The sequence below is a fragment of the Acanthopagrus latus genome, chromosome 15 (assembly GCF_904848185.1).
Source record: "Acanthopagrus latus isolate v.2019 chromosome 15, fAcaLat1.1, whole genome shotgun sequence".
Lineage (NCBI taxonomy): Eukaryota > Metazoa > Chordata > Actinopteri > Spariformes > Sparidae > Acanthopagrus > Acanthopagrus latus.
In genome coordinates, this window is record NC_051053.1 from 15,080,913 (window position 1) to 15,100,716 (window position 19,804).

At 43.1% G+C, this 19,804-nt stretch overlaps 1 protein-coding gene and 1 long non-coding RNA gene across 2 annotated transcripts in view; one reads left to right on the plus strand and one right to left on the minus strand.

The window, feature by feature from the left end:
* The window catches only part of LOC119033993 (adhesion G protein-coupled receptor A3), a 169,288-nt gene extending 166,283 nt beyond the window's left edge, over nt 1–3,005 (minus strand). The window contains exon 1 of the mRNA XM_037124670.1: nt 2,019–3,005. Within this exon, the coding sequence (XP_036980565.1) occupies nt 2,019–2,236 (218 nt within the window). The 5' untranslated portion in view covers nt 2,237–3,005. The remainder of the gene's footprint in view (nt 1–2,018) is intronic.
* A 3,386-nt stretch (nt 3,006–6,391) lies between these two features.
* The window catches only part of LOC119033805, an 81,326-nt gene continuing 67,913 nt past the window's right edge, over nt 6,392–19,804 (plus strand). Inside the window, exon 1 of the long non-coding RNA XR_005079374.1 lies at nt 6,392–6,841. This is a non-coding gene — a long non-coding RNA (uncharacterized LOC119033805). The remainder of the gene's footprint in view (nt 6,842–19,804) is intronic.

The window sequence follows — 19,804 nt, forward strand, 5'->3', positions numbered from 1 at the left end:
CGGAAAGGCAGGCCTCAAGTTTCCAAGAATGAAACAAGTCTATTAATCTAGCAGTCAATCTGTGCACCTGCAGAGAAGCAGAGGGGGAACGTGTGGGGAACGTTATCAACGCCTCGAGTGTTTGAAGTGCTACTCCATCTACAAGAGCGGCGCAGATGAATACTCAGGGAGGTCCCCCCACCCCCCCACCCCCCTGTCAAGGTGCAAAATTTATGCTTGAATAACTTTGAATACAATGCAAATGATGCCCCTAAAGAGCCTGGTGGAAGGGACAGATTTATGTGGAAGGTGGTGTGTATATGTAACAACACCAGACAGGAGAGGCTCCAGCGTGGCTCACGCAGAGAGGCTGGCTCTCAAGTGTGGGTTATGGCGACTACTGAGTGTCCAACAGCACACTGAGCTGGAGCTGGACCTTATTAAAGGGATATTCCGGAGTAAGTTTAATCCATGGTCTAACACACAATGACACTGAGTAAGACCCCCCCCCTCGAGAGGTCAAGTTTTCTGCCTGCCTTCTTATGTAGCTTTAGCAGCCTCAGAAAAGACCGTACAGTAACAATACACTGCAGTCTACGCCTCCAACCAAGACACCACCATCAAAAAGCCACTCATAGCCACAAATAATGCTCAGAACAGCACCAAACTTCAGCAACAGTACAAGGGTCCCAGCACATAGTTCGAGGTGTATTTTTGCTGTTATTTCAACCAGTTATTCGGTAAAAAAGCAGCCTGCATGGATCCAACTAGGCATGGGACAATATGAAACCTTAAAATATCCTTGTAACTCCTAAATTCTGGCACAAAGACATGCTGGCTTCACTTTTTTAACACATCACAAAAAGACGTCAGGTCACATATGGGAGGATATTCATGAAATTCATCTCGACCAGCTTTTAACCCCATCCTTAGCTGAAACATAGATAGAAGATGTGAACTAAATCTTGGTCCTCGTAGTTGTGGGAGGGAAGGAATCCACATCATGTTGTGTTTATAATGTCTTCTGCTGAACTTGCATCATATGTCTACATCTCTCCTCAAATATGAAACTGCTGAGCAGCTCCAGAGCTGGTCCACTCTTCCAGTTTGTCTCCATAGAAATTACAACAGGACATGAAAACTTTAAAATCTCATCCAACTGGAAGGATTTCAATGTCTGAAACATTTTTTACATGATACGTCGCGATTTGTTTGTGTGTACTTGTGTATGCGCTTTGTCTGCTGTAATCTGTTGAATACTTTTTCGTGACTTGTTCTGCCTGAAAGCTCAAGGTGACGTCTTCAGGTGTCTTACTTCGACTGACCACAACTCTATGTGCGGCACAGACAAGCAGATGTGGCGCTGACTTTTTATTTTTACATTCTTTTTATTTGAACTGAATAAATCATCAGAGTAAAGTCATTTTCTGTCAACATCTCACTGATGAAATGACTAATTGTCAGGAGTAACAGACAGGGACTAAATTATAATAATTCTGTATCTGTATTACCAAAAGAACATTTTGCAATGATGTATAATGAAAAAAAAAAAAAAGCACATGGGGACCAGATTTTATCACTGACAGCTTATTAAAGTATTCTCCTTCTTTTCTCTCCTTCCCTCAGGTGTTATTGCACTGCTTCTGATAAACTGTTACTGAGGAGTGCGTTTGCTGTGATATTTTAATCTATGTTTATCTATATGTTTCCTAAAGGGTAATATTATGCAGGATTCAAGGTGCGGTTATTGATTTATTGTGTCAAAGCGGTTTAACCTTGTGGAATGCATTTATAACACTTAATGCCAAGGAGTCTTGGTCCTCTGACTGGGATTTAAGGATCTCCAGGGGCCCTTTTAGAGAGGCTCCAAGGCCCCCCCGGAAAAAATAATAATAATAATAATCCAGCAACTTGACAGCATCCCAGTCTCGGACAGAAATTAACTTTTTGGACTTCTGGCTGTTAATATTTCCTGTGGACACATGAAGCCTCCATAATAAGTGTCTGATTGTACAGGGGGTGCCGTGAAACGTACTTACAGGGACACGGTTCTGTTGGGTAAGAAGCTGGGCTGCAGGGTGTCCATCAGGTCCACATCATCGCACACGACTTTGACTCGGACGTGCTGCCTGCTCAGCTCCTTGGACCTCTCGGCCGAGCAGTGACAGCTGTCAACGATCAGGTCCGGACAGTTTCTGTTGCTCAGGCTCGACTCCCACAGCGCCACTATTACGCACAGCAGACTCAGCACTCTCATGGTGGATTCTATCTAAACGCTACCTCTCAGGTTATGTCCTTCCAGCCTCTGTGATCCGTCGGGACCATTTCACATCGCCTCCTGTCGCGTTCAAGTCCAGCCTGTGACCCAGCCGCGGTCCAGAACGCGCTCACCTGCCGCAGCTGGAAACTCGCAGAGTTACTTTTTGCGGCGAAACCCGAGAGAGACGTGCAGCATCAGAGGTGTGACGCGCTGGATCTTTGCCATTCTTTCTTAGAGTAACTCCTCCAAACTGTTTTCTGTGCGGCGGCATGTGCAGGGAAAACTTCCAGCGGAGCGCTTTCGAAGTCCGGATAAACTTTCCTGCGACACATCCTCCACACCCGAGCGGCCGCGGGAATGAGATACTAGAGCTGAGGTGAAGTAGTCGTACCGGATCAGTCACTCAGAAAGCCGTCTCCTGTCAGAGCTGCAGCACGCCGTGTTGCCATTCACTCCCATCATCCACTTCTTCGTGCGCTCCGGGACTTGTTGCGCAGTGTCCAGAAAGTCCCTCCCCGCGCCGGGTCCCGACAAACTCCAGCGAGGGCTTCTCAACTTTTCATATCCCAAACAGATGCATGAGGCCACAGAAACCCGTTTCATAACATGTCATATCAGTGAACCTTAACAGCTAGGACTGTTTTCTTTTAATTCCTTTCACCAACGTCTTTATATTTAGATATAAAAAAGTGGAGTGAATCATCCGAACCAATCAGTAGTCATTCATGATGAATGAGTTAGTTTGTGTCACCTCCAGTGGTTCCCCAAGGTGCCCGGGGTCCCCCACCCCCACCTTGGGGTTGTGCGGTAGTGTGCCGTATGCAGCATGATTTGTCAGACACAAACATTTACACAGCCTGATGAAAAGTGTTGCTGTTTGTTTTATTCTCTTCATCTACTCAAGAGCAGCTGCAGAGGAGCTGTTTGTATCCACTTTCTGCAGCCTGTACACAAACTGAAACCGATCTAAGCCATGAATCACTTCTGAATCACCGGACTACTCATAAAACTGTTTCCTGAGTGTGTGTCTTTGTCCCATGACGTTCCTGGAAGGATTTTACATAGAAACCCCCCCAACAAAGTGTGAACATATATATATATATATATATATATATATATATATATATATATATATATATATATATATATATATATATATATATATATATATAGTTACCACCATTTAATGTCCCTCTTTTACCTGAGTGAGTGTGTGCATGTGCATGTGATCAGTTGCAGGTGTGTTTGAGTGGTTGTAGGTTGTCCCTAGGAGCTGATTGGTTCCTGCCCGGAAGACAAGGGTTTAAAGGCCCGCTCCTCTCCAGTCCCTGTGGGCTCTCCTCCATTTATTATCTGTGTTTGTGTTTGTGAAGAAAATGTTTGTTAATAAAATGAATTTGAAAATGCTATTGCTAAAATGCTGTTATAATATATATAACATTTATAACATTATAACATTTCTGTAGCTTCAAGGCAAAACGGCATTCTCCTAAACAGCTCATGTAGCTGAGGACTTCAAAATGTAAAGTAGAATTACTGAAAGAAAACACAAGATGGCTCCTGACAAGTTGTCTGGTGTAATCCAAGTCTCCAGAAGCCCAGAGATCCCAAAGATGTAATTTACAAGCTTAATATTTGATAGAGCTCCTGTACCCACTTCAGATTGTGTGAATGCTGACCCTTTTAGCTTAGCAGCTACAGACAGGATTTGGGCTTAAAATGGTGGGAAACAGCATCTTTCCAAATGAAATGGGATAGACTTGCTCAGACTTGTAAGTCGGACAAGCAGTGTAGATCCATTTATGTTTTGGGGTGAGGTGTTCCCTTAAGTTTCCTCCAAAATAAAGGGAGAAAAGATGTTTTCTACAGCACGTCGCAGTGTCATGTTAATACATCAAGATCCATATCGCTCTCCCTTGATCAGCTGCAACAAGAAGCTGCTGCAGGCATCAGGCACTTTACGAGCAAAGGACACACTTGTAAACCTGACATTCATTTAAGTGACGGCAATAAATATAGAATATGAGTTGGAAAGTGACCAGGTTGACATAGTAACACATTGTCGGACTCGTGCGGATGATTAATGACTCCCTTCTTCATGGCTCAACTTAAAACATCTCACAAACGGTCCAAAATGAAGAGAGAAAGGAGAGTCTGAGTCCTCCTAGAAATGCCTTTATGTTCCCTCAGTGTCAGAGAAAGTGTGATGTGAAAGGAAATGTCTATGAATGGTGTTGATTGAGAGGTATAAACACAGTTTCTGCTTTCATGAACACCAGTCTGTGCCAATAAAAGCCTCTTCAGCACCAGCCACTTGATGACTCTTGACACAAAGACGACAGACAATGAGGCCTGATGTCTCACAGCTCTGGAAGTTTCACTTATTCTTATCAGAGAATGGAGCGTTCGAACAGCTCACACAGTGTATCCACTGACATCAATCATGTCCGCTGATGGTGGATCCTGTGTATAAAGTGTCTTGCCCCGGGGAGACAGAAGCTGAGACAGCTGGCTGACTGGGCTCCCCGGGGCCGGGGCGAGGTGCTTTCCCTGTGTGTGTGTGTGTGTGTGTGTGTGTGTGTGTGTGTGTGTGTGTGTGTGTGTGTGTGTGTGTGTGTGTGTGTGTGTGCGTGCGCCCCGCGCCAAATTCCTCCCTCATTATCCACATTGTCTCCGACGCAGGCCTGAGAGCACAAAGGAGGATTTGAAGCCGCTCCCACTGACCCCGCAAGCAGTCCGTGTTCCCTGTTCATCTGTCTGACAGGCAAACATGGACGCTCTCCTCCCCACAGGAGCAGGCTGCGCGGGGCAGGACACGTCCCTCCCCTCTGTGTTTATCCACATATGGAGGCCCTATTCCCTCCTTATTGTGCTCCCATGACGCCTTCTTGCACTGTCACTCATGAGGCTTGTTTGCACAGATGTATATTTACCTCGTGCCTGTAAGTGCAGAGGCGGATCTTCCCGCCAGCTGACCCCTGGGAAGCCAATAGGAGAGTCAACCGGTGTAGCTGACATTACCATTTGAAGTGATCCATCTTTAATGGAGCCTGCAGAAACATTTCCTTGGACGGGAGCCACGGCTGTTCACTGAGCTACTCGTATGCTCTTAATGAAAAACAGAAGCACGCACACGAGCCCAGGTCTATAAAGGTTTTTCTCCCTGGCAAGGGCTGTGTTTTCACACCGACAACCTGTTTGGAAAGGGATCGCTAATCAGCACCAACGACATTATTTTGAACAATAAAATGCTTTATCTCCAGATTGCTGTGTTAACTCAAGATAAAAACTCATTAGCGCACAATGGAGCGACGGAGGCCTTTTCCACCGGAGCAACGCAAAACAGCCTTCCTCTGCAGAGCATGTTCGCGTGTTTTCCCTGTCTCACATTAGTGTTCACGGCTCTCCATTATTACCTGGTGACAGAGATAAATAGGCCATGGCCGGCAGCAATCACAGTCCTCACTAAATATTTACCTGCTCCACTTGAAGAGGCCAGGCGCCAGCAGGATGACAGACTCTCCATTATTACTCCATGACTTTTGTGATGAAGGCTCATGGCATTTTTTATTTTTTAACTGATTCAGGTTTTATGGAGTTTCCCACCGCGCTGTTGTTGGTACAGTGCAAGCGGAGGTGAGAGCTGTTGTTTTGGCTTTTAGCGAACGTGACAGGTGGCTTCCAGTTTCACGGCACAATCACTTACGTTTGTGTTATCTGGAGGGTGTGAAATCCAAAAAGACAACAGAATGCTCCCTCTGGTTTTAGTCTGAAGATAAGAAACAAAAAGAACTCTGACATCTGAATTTAAAGATAATAATGTAGGGTCTTCTAAAAATGTGTAAAAACATTATTTTTTTTATTTTACTGTGTTTCTATAAGCTTAGTGATGGTAAAAATATGCAGATTATCCCTATATATTGCTTATAGAAGATGGAGTAGAGTAGGACTTCCTTTCCCAGAATTCTGTTTTTTTTTCTTCTATTTTTGCCATAGTCATGTTAAAATTAATACTGTTAATATATTAACTCTGTAATTCATGTATTATATTGTTTAAGAGTATTCTATGGTCTTAAAACATGATAAAGGTTAAGTTTTTCCTGGTTAATGTAAACTATTGTTTATTTCCACGGGAGGAAGTATCCCAGAGTTCCCTGGGACAGTGGCGAGCTGGCTGTGCTTTCCTGGCTAGAGAGAAAGATGTCAATGTTTGGAGACTCGAATTTAATGTTGGCCCAGATATTGCACTGCCCAGAGAGACTTAATCTGTCAGAGCACTCTTTTGACGTATCTCAGTCGAGTGCGTGTAGTTTACAGGACGGTGAAGTTTTCCGAGCCGGGACAGCGTGGTCTCCATCACTAGCTCCGACATTAGCCGTGTGTTGTGAGTTAGCCCGGTGGCAGAGAACCAGACGGTTTCACCACACGGACACGAGGAATTCTTCACATGACATTAGCACGGACGGAGCGGACGAGGTGACGGCCGAGAACGAGGACGTGTCGCAGGTAGCCGGTGCTACGGGAGTCGGCGCGGGGCTGTCTGGACATCCTCTACGGCCTGGCTGGCTACAACGCCATATTGCGTCTGCAGCGAGAGGTTGCGTGAGTACTTGACATTGGAACAGAGTCGAGTGCAGGATAGAAGTACGGGACTGTGTTAAAGCAGACTGTGTGAACTGTCCCGGTATCAATGTTTAACTTCTTCTAACTGGATAAAATTTCATGTGCACCAACACTACAAATGGGCCCCAATGGTTAGGGAAATTATTAGACATAGGTCATTATCATTTATCTTTATTTCTTTGTGAACTGTAAAAATACATTGGTACAGGTGTGAGTACCGTTACTGTGTTTTGAGTACACAAAAGCACTCTGGTTTGATGCATTTGTGTAATTGAAATCATATTTCGAACATTTGATAGGTGTGAATACAGTTAAAATATTGGTAACACATCTTATCATTTCTTAAGTGAATGGTTTATTAAAAAAAGAACTACTATTTTATTAGGTTTACAAATAAGCAAAACATTTAATTTCATAGGTTTATTTTCATTAAAAGAGGTTGAGTTTGAACAAATGGATAAATTCTTTCACACAAAGCACACAATGTTTTCCAAATTCACCAGAAGGCCCAAATAAATCTGTAGACAGCCAAGTTTCTCCTAACTCAACAACTCACAAAATCTAGCAATTTTCAACGGAGTCTTGGTCAGTTTCTCCATGGGGGACAAAGAAAGTAGCCTGAGTTAGTTACTGTGAGATTTGACATGTTTACTGTCAATAAAATGTGTTCTTCTGTCCATTTGGCATGGAAGGGAGTAATCACTTGAAACAGTGCATTCAAACAGCTGCCCAATGTTACGAGTTAGGAAGCAGACATGCTGGTACAGCGGCGACTCGACACACACAACTTCCTGTCTTGCATTTAAAGCCAAATTCACAGGAAGGCTTGGATAACAGAATTCGCTGCGACCATTTTGCGAAGCTCGCTAAGTTTCTCCCCATGCAACAACTCTTAAAATCACACAATTTGTGATGGAGTCTGGGGACACAAATTCAATGGTTAGCTGAAACAGCTAATGTTGGTACCAAACGTGAGCAGCCTCTTTCATATCTGTACCTCATGAGAACATTTCCGCCAGAGACGGAACAATGGTAGATGTTTAACAATGAAGACAACAACTCCCATGATCCCTTACTGCTTACACCTTTGGTTATGCTCTGACTGGGAGACCCCTGGGCAGAAATTAAATACCATGGATTTGAAATGCATGCTCTGTGTGGACATGTTGGGCAAAATTTTTCTATTTTCGGTTTCTGTTAAACAAAAAAACAAAAAAAAAAAAAGCTTTATCTTGTAAAACAATGTCGATGTCAGGGGAAGCAGGAACATATTTTGCACTCAAGTTTATAGGTGTAGCGTCAGATTATTTGGAATTGCATTTAGTGAGAAGTCCATGATGTATAGTATTCACACAGTGGTGCTAAATACCAAATCCCTTTGTTTTATATTTGTTGGCTCATACTGTCAAGTTTAAAGCAGCTTTAATCAATATTTTTATATTACCAATGGATTAAACGACCACATGAAATGTCACCACGGTTGTTCGTAGTAATGACCCCGCCGAGAACGATCACCCGGTCCTGCAGTTCCCCTCGGCTCTGTGAAGCGTTTAAACATCCTTCAACACATTGTTTTGGTTTTACGGCCCTCGGCTTTTATATCGCTTCGGTCTCACCAGCAGTCTCTTTGGTGTCCATTTCAGGTGCAACAGGCAACTGAAAAAAACCCCCTCAAAAATAAAATCCTGCACATTACCTGCCAAATGTAGAGGAGGATTTAGCAGAAATGCTACCAGGTGGTCACAAGCATGTGTAAATTGTTTTTATATGATAATATGTTTGTGTTGTGTTAACAGATGATGTCACTGCCCCCTAATTGGCCAACGAAATGAATTGTTGTGCATTTAAAGATCTTCAAATACTCTAATTTGAGTGAAAATGTAGGTTTTTACCTTTGGCTCTGGTTGTTAAACCTACAATCACTCAGACACAATACTGAAACATAACCTCTGTGACAATGGTACCCTATATTATATTAAGCGGATAATATTTTGTCCTGTTTATCATCATTTTATAACATACTATAACCATCATTTAATATATTAATTTAATTGAAGTCTACTATCGTTTTTTCTTCTAGTGAGGCAGGTTCATGTCCAAATCCCTGAACGGTCCTGACTTTATGAGTCCAGACATTTAATCAGCATATACACATGCAATCCTTTTCTTCCGCACACAAACATGTGCTCGTGTAAGTTTGATGAAATGCGACTGGGCACCGGGCACCTGTGACATGTATTGTTGTGACACAGTGGACACCAACATGGCCCCATGGCTTTTTAACCGTCTCAAAGCCCAGAGTATTTTGGTCAAGAAAAGTCAAGTCGAATCAAGTCAGATTTATTTATAAAGCACTTTTGAAAAAAATGCGTCATCACTTCCAGTAGAGTGCCAAAGGAATGGCTTAAACATGGTAATAAGTTTGCATTGTTGCACTTCTGGTTTCCTCTTCTTGTAGGTGATGGGGTTTTTGAATGGGTTTCTGGTTAAAGTACTGAAATACACTCTGTAGTCAACATAAGCTAAAGACATTTTAAAGTTGTGTTCTACAATATAAAACATGCCAATTATTACCTTGTGATTGAATTAGAACATTTATGTGTCAAAAAAGGTAATCGCTAACAAGCATCTAATTGTGTAATTACATGAGGTCAAATATGGATGCTCATTACAGGGGGACTTTTCTAACATTAACTTATAGTCTGATGAATCAAAGTGTACTATCGTGTAGCAATGCTTAGAGTTGGGGATGTTGCAGTCATTTAGCCGCAGTGCAGTTTGTTTTTACCCCAGTGTTAGCTTTTTACTTCTGGTGATTGCATGGACCCTTCAAAAATCACAAAAACCTGTGTTCATTTGTGAAGATTATCTTGCTGTACACACAACGCGTAAGTATCATAAACTTATGTTTTCCACGGAGCATATTTCTGGGAAATAATTCAAAATCCAATTAAAAAATCCAGTTGCCAATGGGAGCATGACAGTACTAACTTCTGCGTTAGCCTACCAAAATATGTCATACCTACAGTGCTCTATAGAGAACAAAACTAAGGATGATACATTGTGTCACTAAAAAGGTGTAATTTATAAGTGATGATAAGCTACCAGACTTAGAACTCATCCTTGAATTGCCCCTTTAACCAATGTTAGCATCTGATCCAGTGCTGCCAGAATCCAAGAAGTGATGGTGCTCATTGTAACCAGAGAGCAACAAGCACAACAGCAACACAGTTTAAAAAATCTAATTACATGTTATGCTCTGGACAATCTGGCTTCCTTTCCCGGTTAAAGGGGGTCCTGGGATGGATTTACCGTCAATAAACTAAGGCTCACTATAATAAGGTGCCACGAGGATTTGGGAAACCAGTGCTACTTTTAAACCTGAGAATGGAGGACGGTGTGGTGTGAGCTGGCGTGTTAGTGTTCCTACAGCAGCAGGGCGGACCCACTGACCACCAACCACCAGGGTACGGCACAAGGACTTTCGTGAAGGTTTGGAACATGTATAATGATCTTAACAGAGACTACTGAAATTAATCTTCCGAGGCCCCTTTATGAGAATGTGGATTTGTTATTGCCTCTACAGCCTCCCTCCACCTTCCCTTGCCTGAGAATACAAGCGCCGCATCACAGACAAGATGCCAACAATGAGTTTGAGCTCTGCTCGTTTTCACCTCATTTACAAACCGGGCACATGACGGCCTTTTCTCTGACTTGTTTTCAGGGGAGCCTGCCCACAGTAAGTCGAGTATATTCATTTGTAATCACCACTTCCCCTCCAGCCTCGTAAAAGGCACTGCAAATAAACTCCTCGCGTTTTTTTTGCGTCTCAATAAGGCCGTCGTGAAATTTCATCAACCCACTCGTTTGTCATCATTAGCGCCGACGGAGGTCACTCCGCTCCCGTCGGCTGATCTTCAACAATAAGTTTGCAGTACGCAAATAAAATCCATTTGGGCCCAGAGTGCTCAGACACTGTTTGCTGTGGCTTTATTTTTGTTGTTTTGACACAGAGTACCGGTGCAGAGACGGGGTATACGTAGGGCAGCTCTGTCCATGGTGCAGCAGTGTATTCGGCCTCATAAGTATTCCAGTCTCTATCCATAATCCGGCCTGCGTGAACGGGGGCCCAATGAGGAGATGAAGTACCATGGGAAGGTTCCCTGGCAGAACAGAAGGAGGGGAAGGGCACTGCGAAAGAAATTCTGTTTCAACAAGTCATTTTTATGTTTCCAGTCTAAAAATAAGATTTTTTTACAAAACAAAACACAGAAAACAATCTGCTCCCTGGGCCTCGCACCTTTGAGCTCACCCCGAGCTCTCATTTAAAACAAGGAACAATATTTCAAAACACATCGTGCCGACACTGAGGTGAAAAGGTGTCTTCCTGTGGCTTTTTCTCTTCACAACGGTTTAAGAAAAACAGATTTATTTCGAGTGATATTTTTCATAGGGGGTATAAAAAATGTTTCCACGCTGCCCTTTGCTTGTCATCTGAGTTATTCTTGGATTGTGTGCAGTTCTGTCTGTTACACAGAGCTGGGAAAGGGCAAGATACATACATGCATACACACAGAGAGGGAGAAAGAGGAGGAAGCATGCACCAAACAGTCCCACCAGTGTGAGCCAATCATGGATATAGGAATTCCGTGACAATACTGGGCCCTGTTGGGGAAAGGAGGGGAACTACACTATACAGCACTCTTCTTTAGAAGATGGTGTACATAAACCGTACACTCGCTGACTGGCTTTTCTCTCTTCATAGTACAAACAGTGAACAGGGAAACAGGGGAGCAAAACCGTGTTTAAAGTGAGCATGTATTATCAGAATCTATTTTGGATTTACTCAAACAAAGATGTATTGTCCGATAGGATGAATCTAAAAACAGCCCCGAGGGGTGGCTTGCATGTGAACTCTGACCCCCCCCATAGCTGTAAACTTTAGAATAGCCAGGGGTGTAACAGGCAGGGCTCCCATAGGCTGCCCTATCATGCCCGTTTCTGTAGAATAATTGCTGCTTGTTCTCAATGGTGAGATAGGTCATCACAGAGTCAGAGCCGAAGCTCTCCCACGGCAGATATTTCACGCCTGTCGGTGGATCTCTCTTTATCGCTCTTCCTCCCTCTCTATTAAAAAGACACGCTTTGGCTCATTTTCTGGAGACGTCTTCTTCATAGCTGCCCAGAGAGGCTTACAGCTGGACACTCTGGCGCGAGTGTATCGAGGCCCGAGTTCATCTCCCGCTCGCACTGCAGCGCGCGCCCAGTGAGTGCTTCTTTTTTTAACCATCCGTAATTCATTGCAAATCCACTCATCCCCGACATGGCCTTCACACAGAAACGGCGCTTTTCTGTTTTCCGCCCGCATCGAAGAGGATGGATGAGAGGAAATCAAGAAAGCATATGTTGCTCACCACGGAAACCTCCAGCTGAGCCCCGCTGCCTCACCGAGAGACAGCTCGCCAAGAGAGTGGAGCAACTTTCGGGCTTTTTTGGTGACACATTCTCATGGATGTTTCATGGTCAGGGTGTGCATTTTTCCCCCGCGCCTGTGCCCGACTGCTCAAAAGCTTTCACACTTTTTTTTTTGAGCTGTTCAAACCAAGCCCTGATCTCCAAACTCTCTCTAATTGGTCAAAACCGCTTATTTGGCTGGTGCGGCTCGGCCTGCCCGCAGAATGTTCCGCCGCTTTGCCACAGCAAAGACTGGGAGGATGCAGCGGGCTGTGGGCACAACGAGGAGGGGCGTGGCTGGCATCGGCTGGAGAAAGAAAAACCATGGGCTCCAAAAGCAGGGTCACATAAAGAGCATTCCCACATGAGCTAAAACGGCAGATAGCCTTGAGCAGCTGAGCTCGTTAAATCTGGCGGCTTCTGTGAGAAAATCAAGAAGGGTTTTTCTGACTAAACGAGAGAATCTTTGACGGAGCTGCAGCTGGAAAGCCATTATACATACCTGCCTTTTATTTACTACCTCGAGTATCTCTTGGCAGAGTTGCACGCAAAGACCAACATAACATAATAAAGTACCGCTCCAGATAGAATCATCCAAATTGGCAGAGCAAAGTAAATTCACTCAAGCAATCCCAAAACTGCTATCGTGATGTGTTGAGTATTTGGCAACAGAGAACGCAGTTAAATCAGATTCATGTGCAGTTTTGAATAACAGATTTTGACTACTTGAGAACCAGATGGGTGAGAATCACCAAACTGGGAAAATCCAAATGTCGTGAAGAAAATTTCCGAAAAACCTTTTCGGGCACCTCTCTTTTATGGTTCGTGGTCTCTTCTCAGTCTCATCCGCAGGTAATCTCCACCCATCTGTCTCCATATAGTAATTTGCAGTTGCTATTGACCCTTTTTTTCCCGAGCCACAGTGCTTCAATCTTCACTTACCGGATCATCGGCATGTTTTATTGACTGAATTACAACAGGCACTTTATCCAAGTTGTTTTTTGTTTTATTGTCTGTGTCAATTAATTCTGTTCGCCCCTGCAAAATTTAGATATGAAAACAGGGCAGAGCTTTCAGTCAAATATATCTCTCAACAATGTAGGTCTTCATAGACAAGTGCACTGTTTAAACAGCCCACATACATTTAACACACACATATGCAGGCGATTTATTACCTTCATTACATAACTGTCATGAGGCAATAAAGATCCCCCAGGTTCTTGGACGGGAAAGCAGAAGAGAGCTTCTCAGCGACTGCAGGATCTTTACGACTGTTATTTTTTATATCTTGCGGGAATTGTCAAGCATAGCCTGCCCTCACTTTAATTCCAGTGTTAATGGTGATGGTTTGAAACATATTTTCGTGCAGACAAGCTCATATAACGCTCGTCCTTAACTCCGCAGGGGAAAATCAGTCCTGATTTAGTCCTGTACTTTGTAAGCAAGAAAACTTTGGGCGCTAATGGGGGAGGGTATGCAAGAGCTGCTTCGACAGATGGCGTCCAAAATATTTGGAGAAGCAGCCTCTCCACTGTTTGCTTGCACCTGATGGTGTCCCGCAGTGCCATCTATGCTGCCCCACAAAGGCAGAGGAGCAGCAAGAAGAGAAAATGTTAAAAAATCAGGATTAAAACTGTGTGACGTAAGTGTACGGCCGCCAAAAATCATACATAACACCTTAAATACAGACATGACTACTGCACTCTTTAGTTCAGTCATCACAAAAGAAAAGAGACAAATGCAGATCCAATATGTTTTTTTTTTTTTTTTTCAGCTTTCATATCCGGTCTACTTTGAGAATAGGGTAGAAAATATCACAAAGGACTGCTACCTATCATGTAATGAATAATAGGTGAGGTTGTTCATTCAGGTTGAAAATATCCATCAAATGCAACAGTTTAAAATTGGCAGACACACAGAGACGGGTAGGTTGCAAACAAAAAAACTAGTTTTAATGAGCTGATGTCCCAGGTGAAATCCAAGGCATGAAAACCAAAATCCAAAAACCAAGCAACGAAAGACAGGCAGGGGCAGGTCCAAGGAATAAAAAGGAAAAACTTAAGTACAAAACTGAGGACCAGCCAGACAAAACATGAACTGAACAAATCAGGAACACGGGGAACACACAATCACCTGGAAACAGGCACAGCACAGGAAGCGCATGGCAGGCAATAGAACCAGCAAAGAGTGAGGGACCAACATGGGCTTAAATACAAACCACACCAACAAGGGGTGCAGACAGAGAAACACTGGGAACAGGGCATGCGGTGAAGACCATGACCATTCATATCTTATCAATGTACTTATCATAAGTCTGTCTAATTCAATGTAATAAGTTAATTTCTTTACATGTTTCTGTGCTCAGCAAGCCATGTGAATTCCAGCTTTTGCAGGAGTTTGGCTAATTTTAATAATTCATTGTTACTTTTCTTATTAAAATTTGTTACTTTTGGCCTCTATCAGTTATTCTAAATGACAAACTGAATTACCAAAATCTTGATCGTCATTTTTCACTCATGGATGGTAGCTATGGAGAGAGTAACAAGGAAAATTTTATCTCAGCCTTAGGAAAGGCTAATCGTGGCTACCTCGCCAGCTAGTTATTTCCTGACACAACATCGGCTTCTGTGCTTTAACTGTCTAGTTTCTGTCTCTGTGATACAAAGCGCAGTTTTGATTGTGCTGCTCAGTAATAGAAAGCCAGAGTGGTGGTGAAATATGTGGTTAGTATTGTTTCCTAGCTGTATTGTAGTGAATGCAAATCAAAAGTCCTCTTTGCAGATTTCAAATTAAATTCTTGTAGCCTAAAAGGTCTTGTCATATCATAACAATCCAGACAGTATACAGTAGTGTATGACAGAAAGTCATAATACAGTCTTAACTTGACTTTGACCAAATATATATCCAATACTTGATGCATTTTTAGCGGTATGCGCCTATAGAGAGCATATTAACCCTGGTTAAAGTCAACCCACCCCAAAGGGTTTCTCATGTTCACACATACTGTACTCTCCAGGGAGGTCTTGGAACAAGATGGATGTAACTTGAAGCTCAGTGCCGGGGCCCTCGAACCCCTGAGGCCAGCTAACCTCTGCTCTGCTGCTCTCCACTCCGTTCGGCCTTGATGTGTGTTTTTCACTCTCTTGCTCTCCCCTGATTTCCTGGGCTTATTGAGTCATGATTGCACACCAGCACCCAGTGACAGAGGATGTCAGTCGGCTGTCAGGCATTCAGGAGGCTCCAGCTGAATCAACAGTCTGTGCACAGAAAGCAGCTCGCTCGGGCAGACGCACATGCACAGCATCTCAGTCCCTCTTGTTTATATACATAGAGGAGGAAAGCTGCAAAAAAATATGGCTATGAAAAATAGACAAGGAGATATTTACTACCTCATATGGACATCACGGAGACATAACCTGAGGCAAACTGTGTGCAGTGAATGACATCAGAAGCTGATGAAAGATCCTGGCTGAGGATACTCCTCCTTCTGGCTGCCCTCATCCCCAGCAGACGGGCCCATACATCTCTGTGACGCACTGCTGGAGTTAAACAGTATTAGCTCTTTTTCCTGTTCTCTTTTTTCTCCTCATTCCATTCCATTCCATTCCCTTCCCTTTCACTCCCTCCAGTTCATGACACTGGAAGCGAGCCAAGCAAAATGTTGACCCTGATTCCCTGGCGTCAGTCGTGAGGCTGGTTCTGCAGGGCCTCGGCTCTGGCCATAAGCAGCACCAAGCTATGATTGGCTGCAGAGAGCAAACAGGTACCTGTACAGCCTACCTCTGGAAATTTGCTGATGCACTAGATCAACAACGAACGAAATAAAACAACAATGAAAAATGGATAGAAAACCTTGAGAGAAGCTTTCTCTGATTTAACTTTTTGAAATAACTTCCACGCTTGCCTCTCCCTTCGTCTCCAAGGAGACGGTCCGACAGGATTTATCTTCAAAGAGGATTGACATGTCTAATGTGCCTGCTGGTCAGTCAGCAAGGGGTCAAGCTATTCTCAGAACCTCCAGCGGAAAAAAAAACTACTGCAGCATGGAGGACGCCAAATGAGCCCACTTGACCTCCTTTCATTCAACAAAATTCACGTCAGAAAATACACAAAATAAACACTCCAGTGAATATTCACAGAAATGCTCTAAATATGGATTAAATAAACCATCTGACCCTTTGATTTCTCTTCACTGGTTTTGTATGAGACCGAGCTCTTTACAGATTCTTCTGGGTAACTGATCACCACTGCACCCCAAATGCCAGACAAGAACTGTGTGACATCACATCCTGCCATTGTGTCGAGAATGCACAGCTGAACAGACGAAGAGTGGGCCAGTAACATCCCAATCCAGTCTCTGACTGCCTTCAGTCCACCAAGAAAAACAGAACATACAATTAGAGGAAAAGTATAAGAACAACAGACTTTAGTCCAGGCGCATGAGTCATGATCTCTCATGCTCAACAGCCAGTTGCCTCTGTCTCTGGCTGGCAAACACTGAGAAGAAATGTAGTTTGATTATATGTGACTTCAAGTGTCGCTACTAAGACAAACCGCATTTATCCTGGAGTGGCCTCGAAAGATGAAACAGTGTTATTTCTCTGCAGAGCACTGAAAACAGTGTGAATGTAGATGTACTGTTGTGACTGTTCCCCCACTTTTTTGTGATATTCCTAATGTATCTGCTGATAAAACTTATTCATTTGGTTTTATTTTTTATTTTTTATTTTTTTACGTAAGGCGTAGAGCCCTGTCGTTTCTCAAAGATGTTTTATTCCATTGTCACTTGAAAGGGTACTTTACATTTACCTCACATTATTGGTCTTCATAAGAATGTCCTTCCAGTGTGTGTTTCTAAAATACACTGTTGAGCTGAGTTACCAAGCTTAATTTCTGAAATTCTGAAATTGTAAGAGTTATATTTTTAAAGCTTTATTACTTCTGAAGTGATTTACATCAAGCAATTTCCATTAAAAGACTGCTTGATTTGAACTGGTATCGTTTAAATCTAGTGTCCCCGACAAAGATATTTACATAATTAAGAAACAGTGTCCTACTGTATGTGTGTGTATACTCATGAACCTAACAGTGGCCCCGGGAGTCGTAACACTCACACTGAAAGGGGACTTGAAAGCCAATAGGGGACATTTATAAGGTCCCTGGTTGGACTTGCCTTAAATCATGCTAAGGTGTGTGCGCGTCATGTATGTATGCATGTGTTTATGAACATATGTCTTTGTCTCCTAGCCATTTTTAGACAGGACAGCTCACAAGTCATTCAGGAGAGTGGGTGGGAGAGAGGGGAAGACCTGTCACAATGGGACACATATGGGATGCACGGTCTATCAAGCTATACAGCTAGGCAGGCACTCCCTTATCAGAGATTTTTAACCCTTGCTTATCAATATTGATATGAACGTCAAAAATCTGGTACTGTACGTCATAACATTTGTAATACAATGAAATGTGCCATTCAGAGTAGGGAAGGGAAACTCTAAAGACTGGAGGGGTAAATAAGAGAACCGTTGCCGGGTAGTTGATGGCTGTCATGATAGGGTAAAAATGATTAAGAAGAGTACTATGTTTATATTCTTAGGTTGTAATGATAAATGACCAGTATAATAGATAAATGTAGAGGCTAATGATCCATCCTTAAGTATATAGGTAGACAGGATAACCTATATATTTTTCTTTCTTGTGAAACACTATACAGTTGTCCAACACAAACTATTCAGATTATTAAAACAAAAAATTGATAATCTCTCTTCAGCTTCGCTCAGAATTAATTTGCATGCAGCTGGTGACATGGGTCACAGCTTGGCACGGCTATGCATAATGCGTGTACATCTCCCTCATTCTGTTCAGGCGTACTCAAACTCTCCGGCAGCCCCTGAACTCTCTGCGTCTCTGCTCTGACTCATATGGATAAACAAGTTTGCACTGTAGCCAGGTTGCCAATTCCAATTAGTTGGAAAAAACTGAAGTCCTCCTGCAGATCTGAGCCATCACTGATCTAAAGTTTGTGAATAAATGAGATGTGCGGTCATTTATAATCTTTCTCGATACAGTTTGTATGTGATCTAAATCTCAGGCTCCTTCCCTCAGCTGGATTCACTTGCATCACTAAAGATGTATTTTGAACTCTTCAGCTACTGGATACCTCCTGTTCATCCACACACACTTCCTGGCCAATCTATCAAGGGACATAAAATCCTCCTGTGCTATACTGCCTTCATAAATAATAAAGGGTCTCTCATTTTCCTAGTTTTATTTTATGCATTCTTCACATGTATCACAACTCCTCTATGCTGATGGTATGTAAAAACTCAGCTTGGCCTTTACTCAAGCTACTTAAATAGCGTTTCTTACTGCTATGCCTCAGTCACGTACTTTCAGACACCTGTCTTCAAGTGAGGCTGTTGTCGGCAGTTTTTCAACTCAGTGGTTTTTAGGGGTATTATATCACCCATGAGCTCTCTTGTCTCTCGGGGCTGGGAGGAGATGTACTTCACCTCTGACTGTGTCATTCCATGATGCCTTACAACAGTGATTTCTGACCAAGGGTACTTGTACCCAAATGGGGTCCCTCAGCAGCTGACAGGGACTGTATACAGAGGTAGTGGAGAAGCTAGGAAATTACTGTAGCTCCTTTCCACTTTGGGGTCTTGATCACCCGGTCGGCATTTACCTAACAGCTGCCGGATGCTTAGATATTTTTTTCTGGCTTATTGTAGTCAGTTATGGATGAATAATAGATGAAGGCAACAGATAAATGGTTTAGGCAGCTAAAACTATTAACATTTTGAAATCTCCAAATTCTGCCTCTAAATGCACTGGTGGATTAAACCATTCCAATCATTCACAGTGGTCTTATGAATCATTCTGTTCACGTATGGAACATGACAAACATTTACCCAGATTTTCATTTTGAAAAGACTGCTTTGCTCTTCATTGAGAAGAATAATACATCTTCTCATGTAGATCCTTTCCAATTAAGACGCTGAGACTGAATAGTGCTTCAAGTACATTTTTTTTTCTGCGTGTCGCATGCCCATTCCTCGTTTCGACTTGCCAGCGTGGCCAGAGTGGCAGATAAGAGCTCACTAAACAACAAGGAGCAGCCAGCGGGCCAATCTGCCCGGGGAGAAGACAAGCCCCAAGGACTGCGGGCCTTGGTGACAAGTTAATCTAGAGAGGGCTGCTCTTCAACTGATCTTACTCCTTTGAGTGTGTTTGAAGACATGTCTGCGCCAGGTGTCTGTGCTGCACCCGCACTTCACTGTGAGCTTTGACAATAAAATCATAGCCCTCTGAACACCTTCCCATCCCCACTTATAAATATTACACTGACCCTGCATTTACCAGTCCCCAGAGCCTGAATTCCAATATAATGAATTGAAGAGACGGGCGGGTAGTATTATTTGAGTGGGAATATTAAAAGATTTATGGAGATCAATAACTTCATATTATGTGTACAAGGAGAGGCCC